The following is a 20,028-nucleotide window of genomic DNA, read 5'->3' on the forward strand; positions in this document are numbered from 1 at the left end:
TAATAATTGAAGGAGGGTATTCGCAGTTCAGACATCGAATCCACCCTGGCGGTGCAGGCGTGAGGGTGTCCTCCTTCCGACGGGTGGGTGTGTCCCGGGAAGGAGAGGTGACACCCCCCACCGTGGGGCCGGAGGCCACAGCCCGGAGCCCAGCTTTCCCAGCGTGCCCCGCGCGCCGAGGGGACTCTTAACGTGAAGCGCCGGGTGATTCAGCCGCGTGGCCGCGCCGGCCAGGGCAGGGGGCGCGCGCCGCTGCGGCACGGCCGGTCCCGGCGGCGGCCTCTCCCGGTGCGCGTGTCCCACACGGATTCGGGGTCCTGGCACCAGATCGCTGCAGAAAGCGGCAGGTAAGTCGCGGCGGGCATGGCTCCGAGATTTGCCTTTGTGTCGGGGGGCGTCTCCCCAGGACGCCGCTCGGGCGGAAGTCCGCCGGGTCCGACCCCCCAGTGAAAAGGCTGCAGGAGTGAAATCATCGCGAGGAAAAATGTCGGCAAATAGGTTCCGGGCTCCTGTTTCAGTGCGGAGGGTGAGGTCTGAAGGTCTGAAGATCCCGGGAAGGGATTACGTGTATGGAAATCGTAAATACAGTCGTAGAGACAGCTGAAGTGTAACTTGTGTGTTTCCTGCAGGCCTTTGGTGTTTTTATCCCGCCAGAAATGACGAGAACTTCGGAGTGTTTATTGATAAGATTTGCGGACACGATTATTTTTCTGGCAATTAATGGAACTCGTTAAAAATTATGTAGTTGGTCGGACTTCCTCCTAAACTCGAGCAGAGGGTGCATTTTGCTATCTCTTTTCACCCCTGCTTCAGACTTCTCTGCATCCCACAGCTAGCTTTTATCAGTGGCTCTGCCTGCAAAAGAGCTGGGAGAGCCTTAACCGGTCTTTTTCGTTTAAATAAAACTTTTTTTTTTTTAAATAGTGTCTTCAGGTTTGCAAGCTTAGCTCTACCCTATCAATCAATCAATAAACCTCTTCTGTTTTGGAGTTCATGACTCCAAAAATTCGTAGGTCGAACCGACTTATGAACAAACCAGCGAGCAAACTAACAGGATAAACAAGGCTGTGGAGGAAGAACTGTTAACCAGTTTGTGAAAATGCATTTTCCAGGCTCTTTCACTGTGCCCCTGTTGGCTGCTAAACAACCAGCTGCAGCTGCTACCTGAGAAATTGAGGGGGGTTTTTTAATGGCTCCCAAAACAAAGAGTTATAGTAATATCAGTGGAATATGATGAATCCAGAGTCAAAGGTCTTCACTCTCAACTCTGCCCCCTCCCTCAGATTCTGGCACAGGAATTCTCAAATTCTCAAACATAAGTTTGCTCCTTAAGAATGCCAATGCCACTCCCAGAAATTTGATTCTAGAGACCTGTGTTGGATCCCTGAGTATGCATTTTAAGCAAGCACCCTCTCTCAGTCTGTTACTGGTGATCTGGGGACCACACTTTGAGCAACACCACTATAGGGCTGGCCTGAGGATTTTTTGAACTGCCCAGCCCCCTATCCCTTTGTTGATTTACATTCCCCTGTCCCCTAACTAGTAATAAGCCAAGAAGCTCTGGCTCCAGAAGGAAACTTCAGAAAAGAGTGTTTTCTTGGACTTTGACACCAGGGTAGGAAATGACTTTCATACATATTTCTAATAATGCCTTGGTGCCTTAGAGATAGCCAGTGGCTATTAATCTGTACTTTTTCCCTCTGGAGGCTACTCTCAATATTATCAGACCAACAGTGTCATTATGCCGAATTTCCCTCTCTCGTCTAACTCAATATCCTTCCATTAGAACTAGGCTAGCCAGTGCTGTGTAATTCCCATGGCCCTGAGCTCTCAGATTCCTGGCATGTAGTCGTACCAGTAGCACTTAGGAGGGCTTTCAGTTCCCTCATCAAATACCCCAGTAGTGCCTGTTTTGTACAAAGCATTGTCTTCGACTCTTTTAGCTGCAGCACTGGGGAGATGGCAGTTAACATTGCTCCCTTGAGGCAAGGCAAGATCACCTCCTCTGCTGCTAAAAGCGTTTTCTGTTTCTTAGTCCCTCTTCAAATAGATGCATAGGGATGTTACGCCATGTGTTTCATTAGAGTTAGAGTTAAGCCATGTGTTTCAGACCTTTTTTTCTTTGGTATCTTTTTAATGTCTGATATCTCCTCTTAATCCATCTTTTTCTCTTGGTTCACAAAACGTTGTCTTTCGTTCTGTAGTCCTGGCCTTCCTGATTATGAATCATGTCTTCGGCTGCCCCCAAGTCTGAACATGCCTGGCCCTCCTTGGCTAACTGGAGTAAAAAGTTTAGGGAAATTGTTGGAAAATGCATGATACCTAGTTGGAACACCAGAGGCATGAAAGTATAAAGCTTAGAGATATAAGGAGGCCTATTACAAACTTATCTAGCATAATCCTCTCGTTTGCCAGATAAAGAATCTGAGAGATGAGATGGCAGAGTGAGGACTCCTGGCTCCTCGCCCAGTGCTCTTCCCTCTAAGTCCTATCAGGAAAAATGCTGCAAAAATGGAAGAAGGGTCCAGAGAAATTAAGTTATAAGGAGATGAAGAAAATGGAGAGACTTTCACATGACTACAAAAGCAGGATTATTTGGGAAAAAAAAATGGAGATTGAAGGAGAATTTGATCGAACCATATATATCATGAAGAGTGGGAGTACTAAAATAAGGAACTCTGTCTGAAGCTTGAAATAAATAGTAAAAGGAAAAATAAGAGCAAATAGGTAGTTTTCTTATAATCCCAAGAGATTTTTTTTTAAAGAGTCAGTAAATGTTAAGTACATTGACTCATTTTTATTATATGTTAGATGTTCGAATCTAACATACAATAAAATGCAATGTCCAGAATCTTTTGAAGTTGTCATAACTGTACTGTTGTCCTTACTAGTTATTTGATATCTCTGTGGGAGACAGAATATAAGACTGATGTGACTACTAATATGATTCAGTATATCCTGATATTCCTACAGGAAGTGAGATTATTGGAATAGTATATTGTTCATTTCTGAACAGTGGAAAGGAAAGAAATATGGATGAAAGAGGAGAACCGTTTGATACTTTTGCTTGGAGTCCCCAAATTAGACATTGTTGGATTTTTTTATATTCATGAAAACTAGAATTAGAAATACTGTGGTAAGGACTTAGTAATTCATAGACATTATTATATACCAGATGGTGTACTAAATGCTTTTACGTCAATCGTCTCATTTTTTTATCTCCATTTTATAAGTGAGGAATCTAAGGCGCAATAAGCTTAATCTTTCCCAAAGTCTTAAACCTAGTAAATGGTCAGTGTTCAAACTTAAATCTGGCTGACTCCAAAGCCATGAAGATTTATGTTCAATAGTATAATTGACCCTTGAACATGAACTTGAACTGCATGGTTTCATATATGGAATTCTTTTCAAATGACTGCGTTTCAGTTCGCCCTCACAGTTTAAGCCTGTGTTATCCGAGGGTCAGCTCCACGTTTGGGAACCTTAGTATGCAGGGGCTTGTCCAGATTTTGGACAATGTAAAAGGTCATGCCTCTGACCTGCACTGTTCAAGGGTCAGCTGTACTTCATTGGGTAGTGGTTAAAAATGTGGGCTTTGGAGTCAATCTTTCCTTAGTTTCAGACGCAAGCTCCTTCATTTACTATCTTGGATGACGTACTCATCAGTTTCTGTGTGGCTGAAATAGTGATTGTAACATTACCTACCTACCTCATAGGGTTATTAGGATTGAGATAATTTATGTAAAGTGCTTACAACTGTACCTGAAGACACTGAAAGTTCTCAGGAAATGCTGGCTGTTCATTGTTTTTAAAAACAGTATAATTTAATTTATTTGAAGATACTGTTTTCTTTATATTCAGGTAGTCTTTTCTACTATTGAAATTCTAAGACTTTCTGATAAGTACAGATATAAAGTAAACTATCTCTGTTCTTACTGAAACAGGGTGAGCCTTACTACAAGTTTGGAAAGCACTGAGATATAGTGGAAAGCTCTGTAACCCAGGCCAGAGGATTTGGTTTCAGTTGTCTCTGTTATTGTATTCCCATTTATTTCATAGAGAAGGTTGTAAAGACCAGATAAAGTATCAAATACTAACAAAATAATTGGATGCTATACAAATGTAAAATACTGGTATCAAAATTATAGAGGAAAGTGAAAATAAATTATTGTTGAGATTATTAGAAGAAATTTCCAACTTCTTTAGAATAAAATAGTTCTATATGAAGATCACAGTCTATACTAGAAAATCCTATTAGACTCCTTCAATGTGTTTGTCTTAAATCTCTTTTTGGTGGTAGATAGCGAAATTTAATTTTGGAAGTTGTTAACCTGTGTATTCGTGTGCTAGGGTTGCCATAATTGCCCTAAACTGTTCTAAGCTTTTTTTTTTTAAGTTGGAATATTCAGACATTTTAATAGAAAAAAATTGGAACTGAAAATATTCCCCATTCAGCAGAATCTCCTCTGAGCACCTGTAGAGGGTTGTTTTTTTTTTCCATTTGTTCTAAGCTTTTATTAAAAGAAAAAATTCCATCATTTTCTTTAAGAGTCCCCTGTGTTTAGAGATACATTTTCTTTTTTTTCTCATTTTAAAAGTAATGACATTCATTTTAGAGACTTTGAATTATTTAGTAAAACACAATTTAAAAATAAAATCATAAGATGAGCCTACATTTAAGGGAAAATAATATTTTCCATCTTTTTTCTGTGAATGTATTTATTATTTAAACCTACCTTTTTTTTGTTTAAGATTTTATTTATTTATTTTTAGAGACAGAGGAAGGGAGTGAGAAAGACAGGGAAAGAAACATCAATGTGTGGTTGCCTATCACATACCTGGTCTTCAACCGAGGCATGTGCCTTGACTGGGAATCGAATTGGCAACCCTTTGGTTCACAGGCCAGCACTCAATCCACTGAGCCACACTAGCCAGGGCTCAACCTGCCTTTTTTAAACCTAATATGTCAATACTGTTTCATGCTATTTTAGTTTTTTTTTTTTTTAATTTATTGGGTTGTGCTATTTTAGTTATTATTCTAAAACTTTTTTAGTCTTTTAATGTGGTGAATGATATTGTCAAATTAAAAAAATGACAACAGCCAACGCAACAATAATCTTAATCTCTTTTCTTGTTTTAGCACTTGAATGGCCTACCAAGAAAATCTTTTAAGTACTCAAAAAACTCTATGTCATTATGTCTGAAATCCAGATGGATTTACTTTATTGATTTAACACATATCACGTGCCATATATTGTTCTAACTACTTTGTAAATGTTATTTAATACTCAAAAACTTTATAAAGTAGGTGCCATTATTATCTTCCATTTTACAGATGAGGAAACTGAGGAAGAAAGAGGGTAGGAAAGTTGCCACAGTCACATAGCTAAAATATAGTAGAAGGAAGACTCAAACCCAGACTTTTGGCTTTGGAGTCTGTAACTGTTAAACTTATACTGTGTTACCTCTCCTAATTCAGATTTACTTCATGATTTCTATGTAAGTTTCACAGTTTTGGAGCTATGATTCCAAGCCCAAGTCCTGAGGCCAGGACATAGAACCATCCTTTGCTGATAATGGACACATCTAGAACCTTTTCTGTTTAAATAGTTGCTATGAGAGAACCTCTAAATCAATAACCTCCAGATGAGGGCTGATTTTACAATCTAAGTTCAAATTAAGGTCTTACTCAATTCCACTGTAATTTCAACTTTATTACCTAAAAATTGGCTAGATGAAATTCTATAATTTCCATACAGGGTGCTTCTATCTTTTGATTGGGTTCAACTAGTTATGGTCACTCTAATAACCTCATGATTCCTAAGAAAAAGCCAGTCAGTATATGACAGAATCTCTAGGGTGAGGTCCCTAATGTTAAGGACATTGTTGTGCTTGCTATTACCTAACCTAAGGAAGAGACACTCAAGCTCTTAAATATTACTTAATAGCAAACTTCCAGGAAATAGCCAAGGGATATACTAATAGTAATAATAGCTTAAAAGGAACAGTGCAAGAGAGTACAATTTAAAGAATTTTAAAATGTATTAGTCAATACAGTACGCCATTTTACAGGAAAAAGCTGAGTGTGTACAGTAAGAAAAGACATTAATGTCATGGGGGAGAGATCCATGGATCAGTACATGTTGAAAATTCCTTTCTAAAAAAAAAAAAAGATTTTTTTTATTTTTAGAGAGAGGAGAAGGGAGGGAGAAAGGAGAGAAACATCGATGTGAGATGTTGCCTCCAACTTTTCATCTGTGGGAAGATGTCCAGCCCACTGAGCCACACTCTTCAGGGTTATATGTTGAAAATTCTGGAGGCAATCCATATCACTGTCAGAAGATGATTTAAGGACTGGTTCTGGTTAGTGTCAAAGGTTTTCACTGGTTCTTAGCAAAAGTGAGGGCAATGCAAACGATCACACACATATACACACACACCAGTTTTAAAACACTTGACATTAAGACATCAATCTAATAATAGGTTTTTAAGAAAAAGAAGTGCTATCATTAAATACATACATGATTTTAAGATACATCCCAATTTCAAAAATACTAAAATGTGGACTGAAGAATTATAGTATATGTTAATATAATGCTTTCTTAAGAAAGACCACCTTTTGTACCCAAATTATATCTTTGCTTCTTTTCTTTATGTTAATTTCTTTATAATTTATTGAGTTTTAGAGTGAGAAAGGGAGAGAGGAAAAAACATTGATTCCTTGCTCCACCCATTCATGCATTCATTGGTTGATCAACCTACTTTTGGCACAACCTGTATGTTGATTAATTTGCTGATAATCTGAAAAGATTACCAAAAACTTCTCTGTAGTTTGGAGAGATTAAAAAAGAAACCTAATTGATAAAACTGTAGTTCTAAAGCTTCAGGTTTGGTTTATAAAAATAACATGTTTATTATCTGTAAATGTTTGGAATTTAGAGTTAACAGTGGCATGATAATTGTTTTATTACCTCCACAAGTGGATATATTCAGAATTCAGTTCTTATTCTCTGTAAAAATACAGATACCCAGAGCTATATTATAAATAGAGGGTTATCGGTATTGGAATTGGGATAAGGGATGATGGGGTGGCTAGGTATTAATGCAAGAAAGGAGAAACAAGCAGATATTTTTTAAAATAAGGTTTTTGAATATGATTTTTGTAAGCTTGAGACTAGTTTTGGATATTTAATATAACAGCTAACACTCGTTCAGTGTTTACCCTAAGGCAGAGACTGTGCTTTATTTGAAGTATCTGTAATTTCTAAAACAGTTCTCCCAAATAGCTACTATTATTATTCTTAATTTGCAGGTAAGAAAATTGAGGCTCAGGAAAGTTAGTCATGTGCCCACATTCACCCAACGAGTAAGCGGTAGAATCAAGAACCAACCCAGGTGATATGGTCCCAGAGCACTTGCTGGTAAATATAGGAGACAGGGTAGCTTATGGTTAAATACAGTTTCCCTTCATTTGAGACTTTGTGAGGGAGGAGTAATGCAAATGGAAAAATATTTTATAGCATCAGTTCTTTGAAAAGAAAAAAATAAAAGAGAAAGGGATTGGGGAAGGGGATTGATCTCTACTAGGGATTAATTATACAATTGCTTTGGCTCACAGGGAGAATATATAAGGAAGGCATGTGTAGAAACCTTGACCAGTATTCAAGAAATGCAGTACCATGAGTTTTTTTCTACACAGAAAAAGGTCTTCTTGTATAGCTGCAATATTAATCTAGAAATATATAATCTATCTTAAAGTATATAATGTATTTCTATTAAAATAGCTGTAGTAAATTTACATTTTACTTTTTGAATTAAAAATTCTATTAAACAGTGACTCTTAACAATAAACATCAAACTTACTCTAGTACTAATAGTTTTAATTATCCACACATATATTTGTTACTATTTCATTGGAATGAGTTAACGGCAGTAGTAAGTAAAGCAAATTTTTACTTCCATCTAATGAGAGAACAAACAAAGCTACATTTTGGGTCATAAACTGGTACAGGAAGTCTGAATGTGTGCAGTTGCAATCTCCATTAAATTTAATGTTCAGTGAAAATTATCACAATCATTCTAAAACTAATAAAGTTTTACTTTATTCTACTCAAGGCAGAAGAAAAAGTATAAATAACTAGTTAAGACATCATATTAAAGAATAGGAGGAAAAAATGTCCCTCTTGACAACTTAAAAATATTGTAGAACTTCTAGATAAGTGACAGAAAAACAATGGCAAGATATTAAACTAAAATTATATATGACATTGGCACAGAAATAGATGGATCAGTGGAACAGAGTTTAAAGATCAGACCAAGCATATATTATGTTAGTATTTGATAAAATTGACATCTCAAATTAGTGTAGGGAAAAAAATGGACTCCTTAAGACAGTTAGGTGGCTAACCACTCGAATTTTGTTTGATCTGTACCTTAATGTAAATGCCAGAATAAACTATGTGTGGGTTAAAGGTTAAATTTTTTTAAGGAAAAAAAACTGTGTACTGTATTGAGTAAAATTTGGTACATCCATATAATGGAAATTATGTACCACTGAAAATGATGTAAGCCCTGGCTGGTGTGGCTCAGTGGACTGAGCAAGGGCCTGCAAACTGGAAGGTCGGTGGTTCGATGCCCAGTCAGGCACATGCCTGGGTTGTGGGCCTGGTCCCTGAATGGAGTGTGAGAGAGGTGGCTGATGGATATTTCTCTCCCTCTCTTTCTCCCTCCCTTCCCCTCTCTCTAAAAATAAATAAAATCTTTTTTTAAAAAGTTGAGTATTTTTAAAAAATGATGTAAGATTATGATTATTGACATACAACCATGTTCATTGTATGCAGAGAATACAAAATAGTATTTACAGCAGAATTTAAAATTGTAAAAATAAAAAATAACATTTATGTATTTATACTTAGGAAAGTCAGGAAGTGGAGTTATGGGTGATTTTTGTCTTTTTAGTATTTTCTGCCAGGAACAATGAACACATACTACCCAAGTGCAGGATTATTTTTTGTCTTTGTTTTTTAAAACTGTGCAGCAGTAAAAGAGCTTTAAAAAAAAATGCCAGCTTGGCAGGGGAAGAGAAAGGATGTGGCATTTTCCTCAGGGAAAAATGGGAAGACACAGAAGATCAGGTACTGAAGCAAAAGATAATAATTCAGAGAAGTCCAAAAGCAATACAGTATGTAATTTCACTACATCAGAACGGGAAAGGTAGCTGAAATCAGGAAAACCATACAATAGTCAGAACATAAATATACTCAAAAGTGGAAGGAGCTCAAGGAACTTAAAGAGTCAAGTAAGTGCTAAGTAGTCATACAAGGGAGATGCACATACCCACATTTATCTCATGTCCTTATATAGCGCCTTATGCTTTTTGAGGGCTTTCCCATACATCCCATTTGAGAAAGGATTGTCCCACTTGGTAGTGGTAGATGCATCCCATTTTTATGGCTAAGACACTGAGGCTTAAAAGGATGTTTTTCTTGGTGACATGGCTAGTTAATAACAAAGCTAAAGCCATAACCTGCTTTGCTTCAGTTGAGTGGGTGGTCCTGTCATCCTCTCTTTCAATTTTTTAAAAAATTGAGGGAGGGAGAGAGACATTGATTTGCTGTTCCACTTATTTATGTGTTCATTGGTTGATGCTTCTATGTGCCCTGATGGGATTGAACCCGTCACCTTGGCATATCTGGATCACTCTCTAATCAGCTGAACTACTGGACCAGGGCCTATAATGCTATCTTGTTATCTCACAAACTACCAAAGAGATGTAAGCAAGGCATGGGAAACATCCAGTGATTCTAGTCAAGCCTAATAAACTTGATATGAATAAATCAAGTTTATTTCAAATCAAGTTAAATTCAAATCAAGTTTATGAATAAATCACTGCTATTACCCAGTGTCCAACCAACATAGGTTTTTTTCCTTACCACCCGAAACTTTTAAGGCTCTCAAAAATGAAATTTTGGAAGCATTGCTGAAAATAAATAACTTTTTAAATGACCACATTAGAATGAAATCATATTTCACTTACCAGATCAGCAAAAATAAAGACTGAAACACTGTTAACAGGAGTTCTGGAGAATGGACACTCCATGCTTCTGGAAGGAGTGAAAATTGGAATATTTATAAAGGGTAATCTGGAGAGACTTCCAGCCAAGATGGAGGCTTAGGTAGAGACATTTTGCCTCCTTTCGCAACCGAAAGGACAACAACAAATTTAAAAACAAAAAATAACCAGAACTGCCAGAAAATCGAATCTTTTGGAAGTCCGACAACCAAGGAGCTAAAGAAGAAACATTCACCGAGACCAATAGGAGGGGTGGAGACGGGCAGCCAGGGCGGTGAAGTGAAGATGCGCAGCAGGATGGAGGCTGGAGGGCCAGGCAGTCCCATATTTGCATGTGGATAAACCGTGAGGAACAGCTGGGGAGCAAGACAGACTGAGCAACCCAGGGTTCCAGTGTGGGAAAAGAAAGCCTCAAAACCTCTGGCTATAAAAAACAGTGGGGATTGTGGCAGCAGGAGACACTCCCATCCTCACAGGAGAGTCTATTGGAGAGACCCACAGGGTCCTAGACCATACACAAACCCACCTACCTGGGAATCAGCACCAGAACGGCCCAGTTTGCTTACGGGTGAGGGGGAAAGTGACTGAAAGCTGGCCAAGAACCTATCAAGCAGCATTGTTCCCTCTTGGACCCCTCCCCCACGTGCAGCATCATAGCTCAGAGACCTGGGTTGCCCCACCATGTCAAATACCTAAGACTCTGCCCCTCCCAATGTAGCAGGTGCACTGAGACAAAGAAATATGGCCCAAATGAAAGAGCAGATTAAAGTTCCAAAAGTAGAACTAAGCGATGAACAGATAACCAGCCTATCAGATGCACAGTTCAAAACACTGGTAATCAGGATGTTCACTGAATTGGTTGAGAATGGTTGCAAAATGGAGGAAAAAATGAAGACTGTGCAAAGTGAAATAAAGAAAAATATACAGGGAACCAAGAGTAAAGAGGAGGAAACCGGGACTCAAATCAATGATTTGGAGCAGGAAGAAGAGAGAATTCAACCAGAACAGAATGAAGAAACAAGAATTCAAAAACAAATTAGAGGCTTAGGAACTTCTGGGACAACTTTAAATGTTCCAGCATCCGAGTCATGGGGTGCCAGAAGGAGAAGAGGAAGAGCAAGAAATTGAAAACTTACTGGAAAAAGTGAAGAACTTCCCAATCTGGCAAAGGAAATAGACTTCCAGGACATCCAGGAAGCCCAGAGAGTCCCAAAGAAGTTGGACCCAAGGAAGCACACACCAAGGCACATCATAATTACATTACTCAAGATTAAAGATGAGGAGAGAATCTTAAAACCAGCTAAAGAAAAGGAGACAGTTACCTACAAAGGAGTTCCCATAAGACTTTCAGCTGATTTCTCAAAAGAAACCTTGCAGGCAAGGGGCTGGTAAGAAGTATTCAAAGTCAGGAAAGGCAAGGACCTACTTCCAAGGTTATTCTATCCTGCAAAGCTATCATTTAGAATGGAAGGGCAGATAAAGTGCTTCCCAGATAAGGTCAAGTTAAAGGAGTTCATCATCGCCAAGCCCTTATTATATGACACATTAAAGGGACAAAACTATGAACAATAAAATGACAACAAACTCACAACCATCAACAACTGAACCTGTAAAAACAGGTTCAAAAAAACAAACTAAGCAAACAACTAGAACAGGAACAGAATCATAGAAATGGAGATCAGAGGGGAGGGGAAAAGGGAAGAATGGGGGAAAAGGTACAGGGAGTAAGAAGCATAAATAGTAAGTACAAAATAGAGAGGGGGAGGTTAAGAATAGTATGGGAAATGGAGAAGCCAAAGAACTTATGTGTTCGAGCCATAGACATGAACTAAGGGGAGGAATGCTGGGAGGAGGGGCGGTGCAGCGTGGAAGAGAAAAAAATCAGACAACTGTAACAACAATATATTTAAAAAAAAATTAGTCACATATAATGTACAGCATAGGGGATATAGTCAATATTCTAATAACTATGTATAGCACAAGATGGGTACTAGACTTAATATGGTAGTTATTTCATAAGGTATATAAATGTCTAATTATGATGTATATCTGAAACTAATATAATATTGTATGCTAATGATCATTTTTTTTTAAATTAAAAAAACCTATAGGCTACTAAGAAAATATATTTTATAAATTCTCAGGAGTTGGTTGGCTGTCTTTGTTTTTTTAACTAATAGAATTTAAAGGGTTTTAGAATACATAGTGACAGCAAGAGGAGACAGTAAACTGAGATAAAATATCTAAAAAATTATTAGTATGTTGGTTTAGTACGTTTATTCATCAGATTGGTTATGGGCGTCGTCATATTATGGCATAGTAAAATTGTGCAAGATGATTCAAGTTATTAGGAAGAAAAAGTATAATATATATGTGTAAAGAATAAAATATTATACGTGTGTGCTAGGGTGACCAACAATCCTGGTTTGCCTAAGATTGTCCCATCTTTAGCACTGAGAGTCCCATGTCCCAGGAAACCCTTTAGGTCCAGGTAAATTGTGGCAGTTTGTCACTAGTAGATACATAGGTATGTCAGTAGAATGACTTTTTTTTTTTTTTTTGCAGTGATAATAAACAAAACAGAGTTGATCTAGTTTCCTTGTCTATTACAATATAAATTGATTTTTCATTAAGTATTAATTCCTTTATATTTAGAACATTTGATCACTAAGAATTTAGAGCTTGGTATTTACAATTATTCAATTAACTTCACTTTAACAAAGAATTAAATTTGTAAAGAAGAAATTATAACTGAATTTTATTTCATCTTGTTAAATTTTATATTATAATGCTCTTGAGAGAAGCTTACTAAAATGAAATATTTCCTAAACTATCTTTAAGCCACTGAAGTAGCTCTTGTGAAGTTAAAAGTCTTAAAGTAATGTATATGTTCATTTAAATATTCTTAAGTTTATTGAGCTTCAAAACTCAAATTGCCGACACTGCATTTGGCTTTATAAATCTGGAGTGTAGAAGAAAAAAAAGTTAATCTGGTAGTATATATCAAAACTTAAAAACTTTTTTCATAGCAGTTTTACTTCTAGTTTATTCCAAGGATATAATGGTGTAAATGCCCAAAGATGTATGTACAGAGATTTCACCACAGCTTTGTTGATTTTTGAAGTATTTATATCTTTCTGTATTGACTGATTTTTTTTTTCAATGAACACATGTTGCTTTTATAAGCAGTAAAACACTAATAATGCTGTTTTTATTGATGGAGAAATAAAACCATCTATCACAAGATTCTTGCATTACTACCATAACTCCTACTTGATAAGAACAGTAGCAATGATCCTGGAAACTATTCTTTCCAGGTTTTCTCTTTCATTTCCGACAAATAATAGAAGGAATAACTTACAGTCAGTAATGGATGAACGGCAAGACGGGGGAAGCAGTGTGATTGGTTGAAAAGAATGTGGGAATCCAAGGTCCTAAGTTTGGAATCTGTCTGCTTTCTTAGCTAGAGTTGTGATTTGGGGCAAGTTGCTAACTTCTCAACTTAAAACTTGATATATTTTTTTTCTTCTTCTCCCCAACAGTATAGTGAGGATAATTAAAAAATCTCTCCTGGCCCTGGCTGGTGTGGCTCAGTGGATTGAGCACTGGCCTGTGAACCCAGCCCAGTCGGTTGGAGGCTGTGTTCCCAGTTGAGGGCCTGTGAGAGGCAGCCAGTCAGTGTTTCTCTCACACATCAATGTTTCTCTCCTTCTGTTTCTCCTTCCTTCCCCTCTCTAAAAAATACATCAAATCTTTTTTTTTTTTTATTTTAAATCTTTCCTGGGGTTGTTTCAGTATCAAATAAGGTTAGGTTTGTAAAAGATCTCTGTAAACTGTGTGGTTTAGGAATAAAAACAGTAAGTAACATTTACTGAGTGCTTAATGTGCAGGCATCATACTGAGCACTTGAAATGTATTACCTCGTTTAGGCCCTGGCTGGTGTGGCTCAGTGGATTGAGTGCCAACCTGGAAACGAAAGGATTGGCTCTTTTGATTCCCAGTCAGGGCACATGCCTGGGTTGCCAGCCGGGTCCCCAGTGTGGGGCACGTGAGCAGCAACCACACATTGATGTTTCTCTCCTTCTCGTTCGCCCTCCCTTCCTCTCTTTCTAAAAATAAATAAATAAAATCTTTTAAAAAATAAATGTATTACCTCATTTAATCCTTACATCATCCTATGTGGTTAATGGTTATTATCCTTTCTTACAAATGAGCAAGATGAGACACACAGAGACTTAGAAACCTGCCCAGAGCCACAGTTATAAAAGTTAGAGTCATAATGGAACATCATACTTTGGGGGAAAATGTAGCAAGAAGTCTCTGAGGAGTATTTATGTCTGCCACTTTGCCAGAGTTCTTTGAGGAAGACAGCAAGTACATGGGAAGGGAGGACCCAATGGAAATAACTTACTTTCAAGGGTCACTCTCTTTACAGACTCAAACAGCTAAATGTTACGGGTTTGGGGACATACGGTAGGAAACCTCTAAGATTTAGAAATGTTAAGAATAAAGTTTATATGGGCTTAATACTGGAGTGATCTTAATATTTTTAGAAATAATCTGGGAAAGGAAAACCAGAAAGCCTTAGAATACAAAATTTCTTCTGAGATTGGAACTTTAGGGTTGTACATGCAAAGGGAGTGAATAAAAACATAACAGAAAAACATCAGTAGAGTTGGTTTAAATACATAGATAAACACTCCTCCTGGGTGGCTCATAAACGGAAAGGTTGTGTGTTCGATTCTTGGTCAGGGCACATACCTAGGTTCTGGGTTCGGTCCCTGGTTGGGGTGCATACAGGAGGCAACCAATCGATGTTTCTCTCACTTCCCTTCTCACTAAAATCAATGAGTATGTCCTTGGGTGAGGATATAAATATAAATACACATACACACACACTCACATGCATCCAGAGTGTGTTTTGAAGATGACAGCCTCTTAACTATCAGTCAGGTATATTAGAAGGTGACCATGTAGACATTTTAGATTGTGTGTGTTACCTCTATTGTCTGTCCCTCTACCTTTGCCCCTTTTAACCAGAAATCCTGGGTATCTCCAGAGAGCATATGTGAAGCAAAATGGAATCTGTTCACCTCTGATAGACAGCATTAGCAGGGTTCTCATTCCTATGCGTAATGGAACTAGACCAAAGTGAATGACAGGCAATTAGAGTGGTTAAAGAAATGTAGTTGTTTCACATAAGAACAGACTGAAAGGACTGGGATTTGTGTCTGAAATGAAGGTTTGGCAAAAAAATGTAATTGCTTTCTGGATTTAATTATGAAATTAATGCATAGGTGAATATAGATGAAGGGGAGATTGTTTATTTACCAAATTCTGTGGCATTCCACCACACTGTCACCACCCAGCTCTTACAGAGGAAACATGGCCCTGAAGTAAAAGATGAGACTCTTGTACCATTAATAGTCTGAAAGCATAATGCTTTTGAAATGCACTCATGTTAAGTTTGATTGTCCCCAGCCCCATTCCCTCTGGATTTTAAAAATCTGAATAGTTCAGTGACAAGATACTGAACTTAATGGAACAGTGATTTGTTTAATTATCTTATTTTCTTCAGAAATAATTAGAGGCAGTTGCAAGTAAAAAGAAAATACATGTTATCTAGAGATTATTTTGGATTAATACCTGAGATGACTGTTCTAGAGAGAAACCAATGTGTCCTTTTTTATGTGCAAGAAATATGTGGCGATAATTCCATTATCAAAGGTTGTATGTAAATTTTCCAAGATAGGGAGATTATGATTCTCAATGTTTTGAAGTTCCAGGTCAGCAAAACCAGGACTTAAAATATGGGCCTTTATAGAAGGCCTGTGAATAAATAATAAAAATATTTGTGTAGCTCTTCAGAGTGTATAATGCTTTTACGTGAGATGTGGAAGTGAAGTTTGAGCTGGCTTGCTGGATATTAAGTTTCTTTGCTTCATAGCTATACAGTCTGTGTTTCACTGGTATGTTTTTACTCCCAGCTGTTTTCTGAAAGCAAACTCTTCAGTCAGTGTTAGATATGCCAGGGATGTCGTGATCCTTTGCTGCTTGTGATTATATATTACTGTGACTTTTAGGACTGTTGGCCAAAAATAGTTTTGTAGCAATAGAGAACTATACTGTTAGAGTACTTTGCTTATTTCTTTTATTTCTTAGATCTGTTCTGAGGACCAAGATTCATGCAGGGGTATAGTTACAGAATTGAGCCATGGTAGGCAATGAAAATATACATTCAAAGTTGAATGAAACATCCATCCTGGAAGGGGAATAGACCCTTCCTCTTAAATTTAAACTGGCTGCTCTGGTGTATGTTGAAGAATTTGATGTCAGTCTGTTTACTTTTTAGGTTTCATAGCTCAAGAGAATTTTGTTCTGTTGTTCTAGGATTATAGAAGAATTCATTCATAGGGGACTTGCAGAAATGTTGGGTTGATTAGGTGATTTCTTCAAGTGTGTGCCAATAAGCATTAATCCTGAGACAGTTTCCTGAAAAAAGGAGTTCTGAAACCAAAGCCATTTGGGAAAACTTGGCAAACTGGTTCCTGTCTTGGAGCTTCATAGTATACTCTGATCTTGTTTATTGAAGTATAATTTGTAGTATCTAAGTAAAGACAGCTTAAATATTTGTAGATGGAATAGACTCATAGAATATAACATATATAGCAGTTAAAAAGGGATGAACTAGATCTTGATCTTCCAACATGGATGGATCTCTAGAACATTAATTTAGGAAAGCACTACAGAATGGGAGGTACATATAGAATATAGTTAGTTTTTTAAGAAGCTATATGCTTTTAACACTATATCTGTGTAGTATAAAGTCTAAAAGAGTTCATACCAAGCAAGTAGTGATAGTCACTTGGAGAAGTGGCTGGGATTGAGGATGATGATTAAACCTTTTTCAACCTTTTTCATCTCATGGCACACACAAACTAATTACTAAAATATTGCAGCACACCAAAAAAAATATTTTTTGCCACTCAGACAAAAAAAGGAATACGCGTAATTTTGATTCATTCACACCAGATAGCTATTGTGTTGGCTGTTGTGGTTTTTTTCTCTTTGACAGTAGAAGGGGAAACAGGTCAGTCCCCCTGACTAAATAGCTATTGCATGTTTTAAAATTTTTTGTGACACACCAGTTGAAAATCACTGGTTTTCTAGACTGTGCAGATTTTCAAGAGATAGATTTATTCAAGTTTATTATATCTTGGTCCAAGAGATCTTTGGAGAGCAACAAATAAAGTATGAACTTGGTTCTTGAGCATTTAGTGAGGAGTTGAGAAGCAGCAGCTCAAGGCTGAGTGAAACATTGCAGTTCAAAACCAGGTTAGCTTAAAGAAACAGGCCCCCTTTTGGCCTTTCCAGGGTAGGAATGCTCTTTCCAGTTCCACAGATACTGTTTATCCTGTTCTGTTGACCTGATTTTGACATCTTCCGAATCTAATTTGAGGGCAGTAGTGGTTCCGTTTGATTTTACCAGTCTCCACTTAAATTTTAAGTGGCTGCATTTTTTGTGTGTAAATAGGTTTTTTCTTTAAGTAAGGGTAATCCTGAAAAAGCTGTGTCCATATATCAAGTTTTCTATTAGAACATTCACCTGTTGCCTCAGTTTGCCTGATGTTTTAAGAGCCATTGGCTGAAAATAAAAGATTTCATCAACTGAAAGTATCTCCTCTTTAAAATAATTTGTTTTCAGGCACATGTTGACTGATCTTTTCAAAGTGGTCATTTTTATATTTCATCCAAGTTAAAACAGGTACTAACTGGTCAACCAACTTTATGCTAAAAAATGTACTGATGCGGGTTATGGAGAGATTCAGAATTTAATTCACATTTCAAATGTTTATTCACACCTTTACATGCTTGCATGTCAGGAAAATTCAGAGTATTAAAACATGATACTGCCCTTAGTGACCTAACTTCTTCCTGAATTGGTGTTAGCCTGCAACCATATGCATAAAAATTGCTGGCAATGTCAGATAATCCTTCCACCAAAACACCAAGTGGAAATCAGTACAGTATAAACTGTGAAAGTACTCCATAGGGTGAACTTGAGGAATGTTTTCAGTAGTTGGGCAGCCCCCAAGGAGAAGGGCTGCAGGCGTGAGGCCTCCGGCCTCCTGCTTCCTGCCTCCTGCCTGACCTCTCCATTCTGCCTGATCAGTGAATGAATACCTTGCACAGGGCATCCACTCAGCAGGTGTTATTCATGATGATCATGCATGGTTGGAGGGAGAGTTGGCCTTATGGACAGTGACATCTTCGTGTTATTTTGAGGTGGGTGTTAGGGGTTGGGCATAAGCTACAGAGAGTGAAAGAGAGAACTGATAAAGGGGAGCTTGGCACTACATTTTGCTTTTTTGAGTGCAGGTGACTTCTAGTTTCAACTCTCATACTAGCATTATTGTTGCAATTGTTTAGCACCTTCTGGTGGTCCATTGTTGCCAGGAATGTGTGTGTGTCTCGATATTTTAAAATCTGTGGGGAGATTTTCTTTAAGTGACTAATTGTACCCTTCCTCTCCTGTGTCTCTGTAGTATAAACACCACCAAATTACTGCATCACTATTAAATATGTAGAATTGATCATGAATGTGGCCAAAGTCAGTGCATTCAATGTCTCTTTATGGATAAAGCTTAAAATTATTCCCTACTAACAGATTTGTCAACAGACCATTTAAATCAGCCATTTCCTTTCAATATTAAATTACAGGAATGTTTATGATGTCATTTCTTCTCAGAACAAGAATGAGAGGCATAGTGCTGTCAGTTTGCTGTCATGCCATGGAAGGCCTGGGAAACCTGTTCTGAAAGTGTTCTAAATCATGCATATTCCTGTCTTGCAGGATTTTTCTCTGATCGAGCAGACAGTTCAGCGTAGAGTCCAAGGATGAATGTTCACCGTGGCAGTGAGAGTGACAGGTTGTTACGGCAGGAGGCCAGCTGCCTGATGGATGAAACCTCAGCTGCAGCCCAAGAAAAAGAAACAAATAGCCTGACTTCTTCTGGCCTTCAAAATCTTACCTACCCTCTAGGTCCCAGGAATGATGGTATGGTGATTAGATCCTGACTTAATATGGAGGGCTTTTTGACACCTGAGCATCTACTCTGCGCAGGAAACATAAATGCTTTTTTATTTTATTTTTTTAAACAATTGTTAGCCTTTTTTTAAAAGATTTTATTTATTTTGAGCGAGAGGGGAAGAGAGAAAGAGAGTGAGAGAAACATCGGTGTGTGGTTGCCTCTTGCATACCCCCAACTGGAGACCGGGCCTGCATCCCAAGCATGTGCTCTGACTGGGAATCAAACCAGCGACCCTTTGGTTCGCAGGTCAGCAGTCAGTCCACTGAGCCACTCCAGCCAGGGCAAATATTCTTAATCTAAAGCAAATATCCAGTTAGTAGTTGGCTTAGCTTACATATTGCAGTTATATAAAGCTAAACCATCACAGAAAATCTCCACTTATTTAATCAGTCTAGAACGCCTAACTTGGCAATAATGGTCTAAGAAAAATACATGGGTTTGCAGGCAGAAGACAGATTCAAATTATAGTTCTGCTACCCATCAGCTGTAACTGTGGGTGAGCTCCTTAATCTTTCTGAGCCCTGCCTTCTTAACCTAGAAAAAGGGATTTTTTTAAAACATGTTTATTGATTTTAGAGAGAGAGAAGCATTGATGTGAGAAACATTGATTGGTTGCCTCTTATATGCACCGCAACCAGGGATTGAACCTGCATCCTAGGTATGTGCCCTGACTAGGAATCAAAGTCCCTGAACCTTTTGGTGAATGGGACGACGCTCCGACCAACTGAGCCACACTGCCGAGGGCTCGAAAACAGAGATGTTAATATTCTTGCCTCACAAGGCTGGAAGATAATGGACATGAAGGCTCTCGATAAACTGTTAGGTTCTTTTTAACTTTTAATAAAAACAACAGCAACAATGATA

At 37.9% G+C, this 20,028-nt stretch overlaps 1 protein-coding gene across 2 annotated transcripts in view; it reads left to right on the top strand.

The window, feature by feature from the left end:
- The first annotated feature begins 246 nt into the window (after window positions 1–246).
- Window positions 247–20,028, top strand: part of KCTD20 (potassium channel tetramerization domain containing 20) — a 32,880-nt gene continuing 13,098 nt past the window's right edge. Inside the window, exons 1-2 of one of the 2 annotated variants that reach the window (XM_054569280.1) lie at window positions 247–347; window positions 18,927–19,130. In XM_054569280.1, the coding sequence (XP_054425255.1) occupies window positions 18,971–19,130 (160 nt within the window). In that variant the 5' untranslated portion in view covers window positions 247–347; window positions 18,927–18,970. Of the gene's footprint in view, window positions 348–417; window positions 527–18,926; window positions 19,131–20,028 lie in introns of those variants that run through there. The other variant, XM_054569282.1, reaches the window with a different exon arrangement.

Source organism: Pteronotus mesoamericanus, unplaced genomic scaffold, assembly GCF_021234165.1.
Source record: "Pteronotus mesoamericanus isolate MK-2021 breed Mesoamerican mustached bat unplaced genomic scaffold, CSHL_Meso_final contig_20, whole genome shotgun sequence".
Lineage (NCBI taxonomy): Eukaryota > Metazoa > Chordata > Mammalia > Chiroptera > Mormoopidae > Pteronotus > Pteronotus mesoamericanus.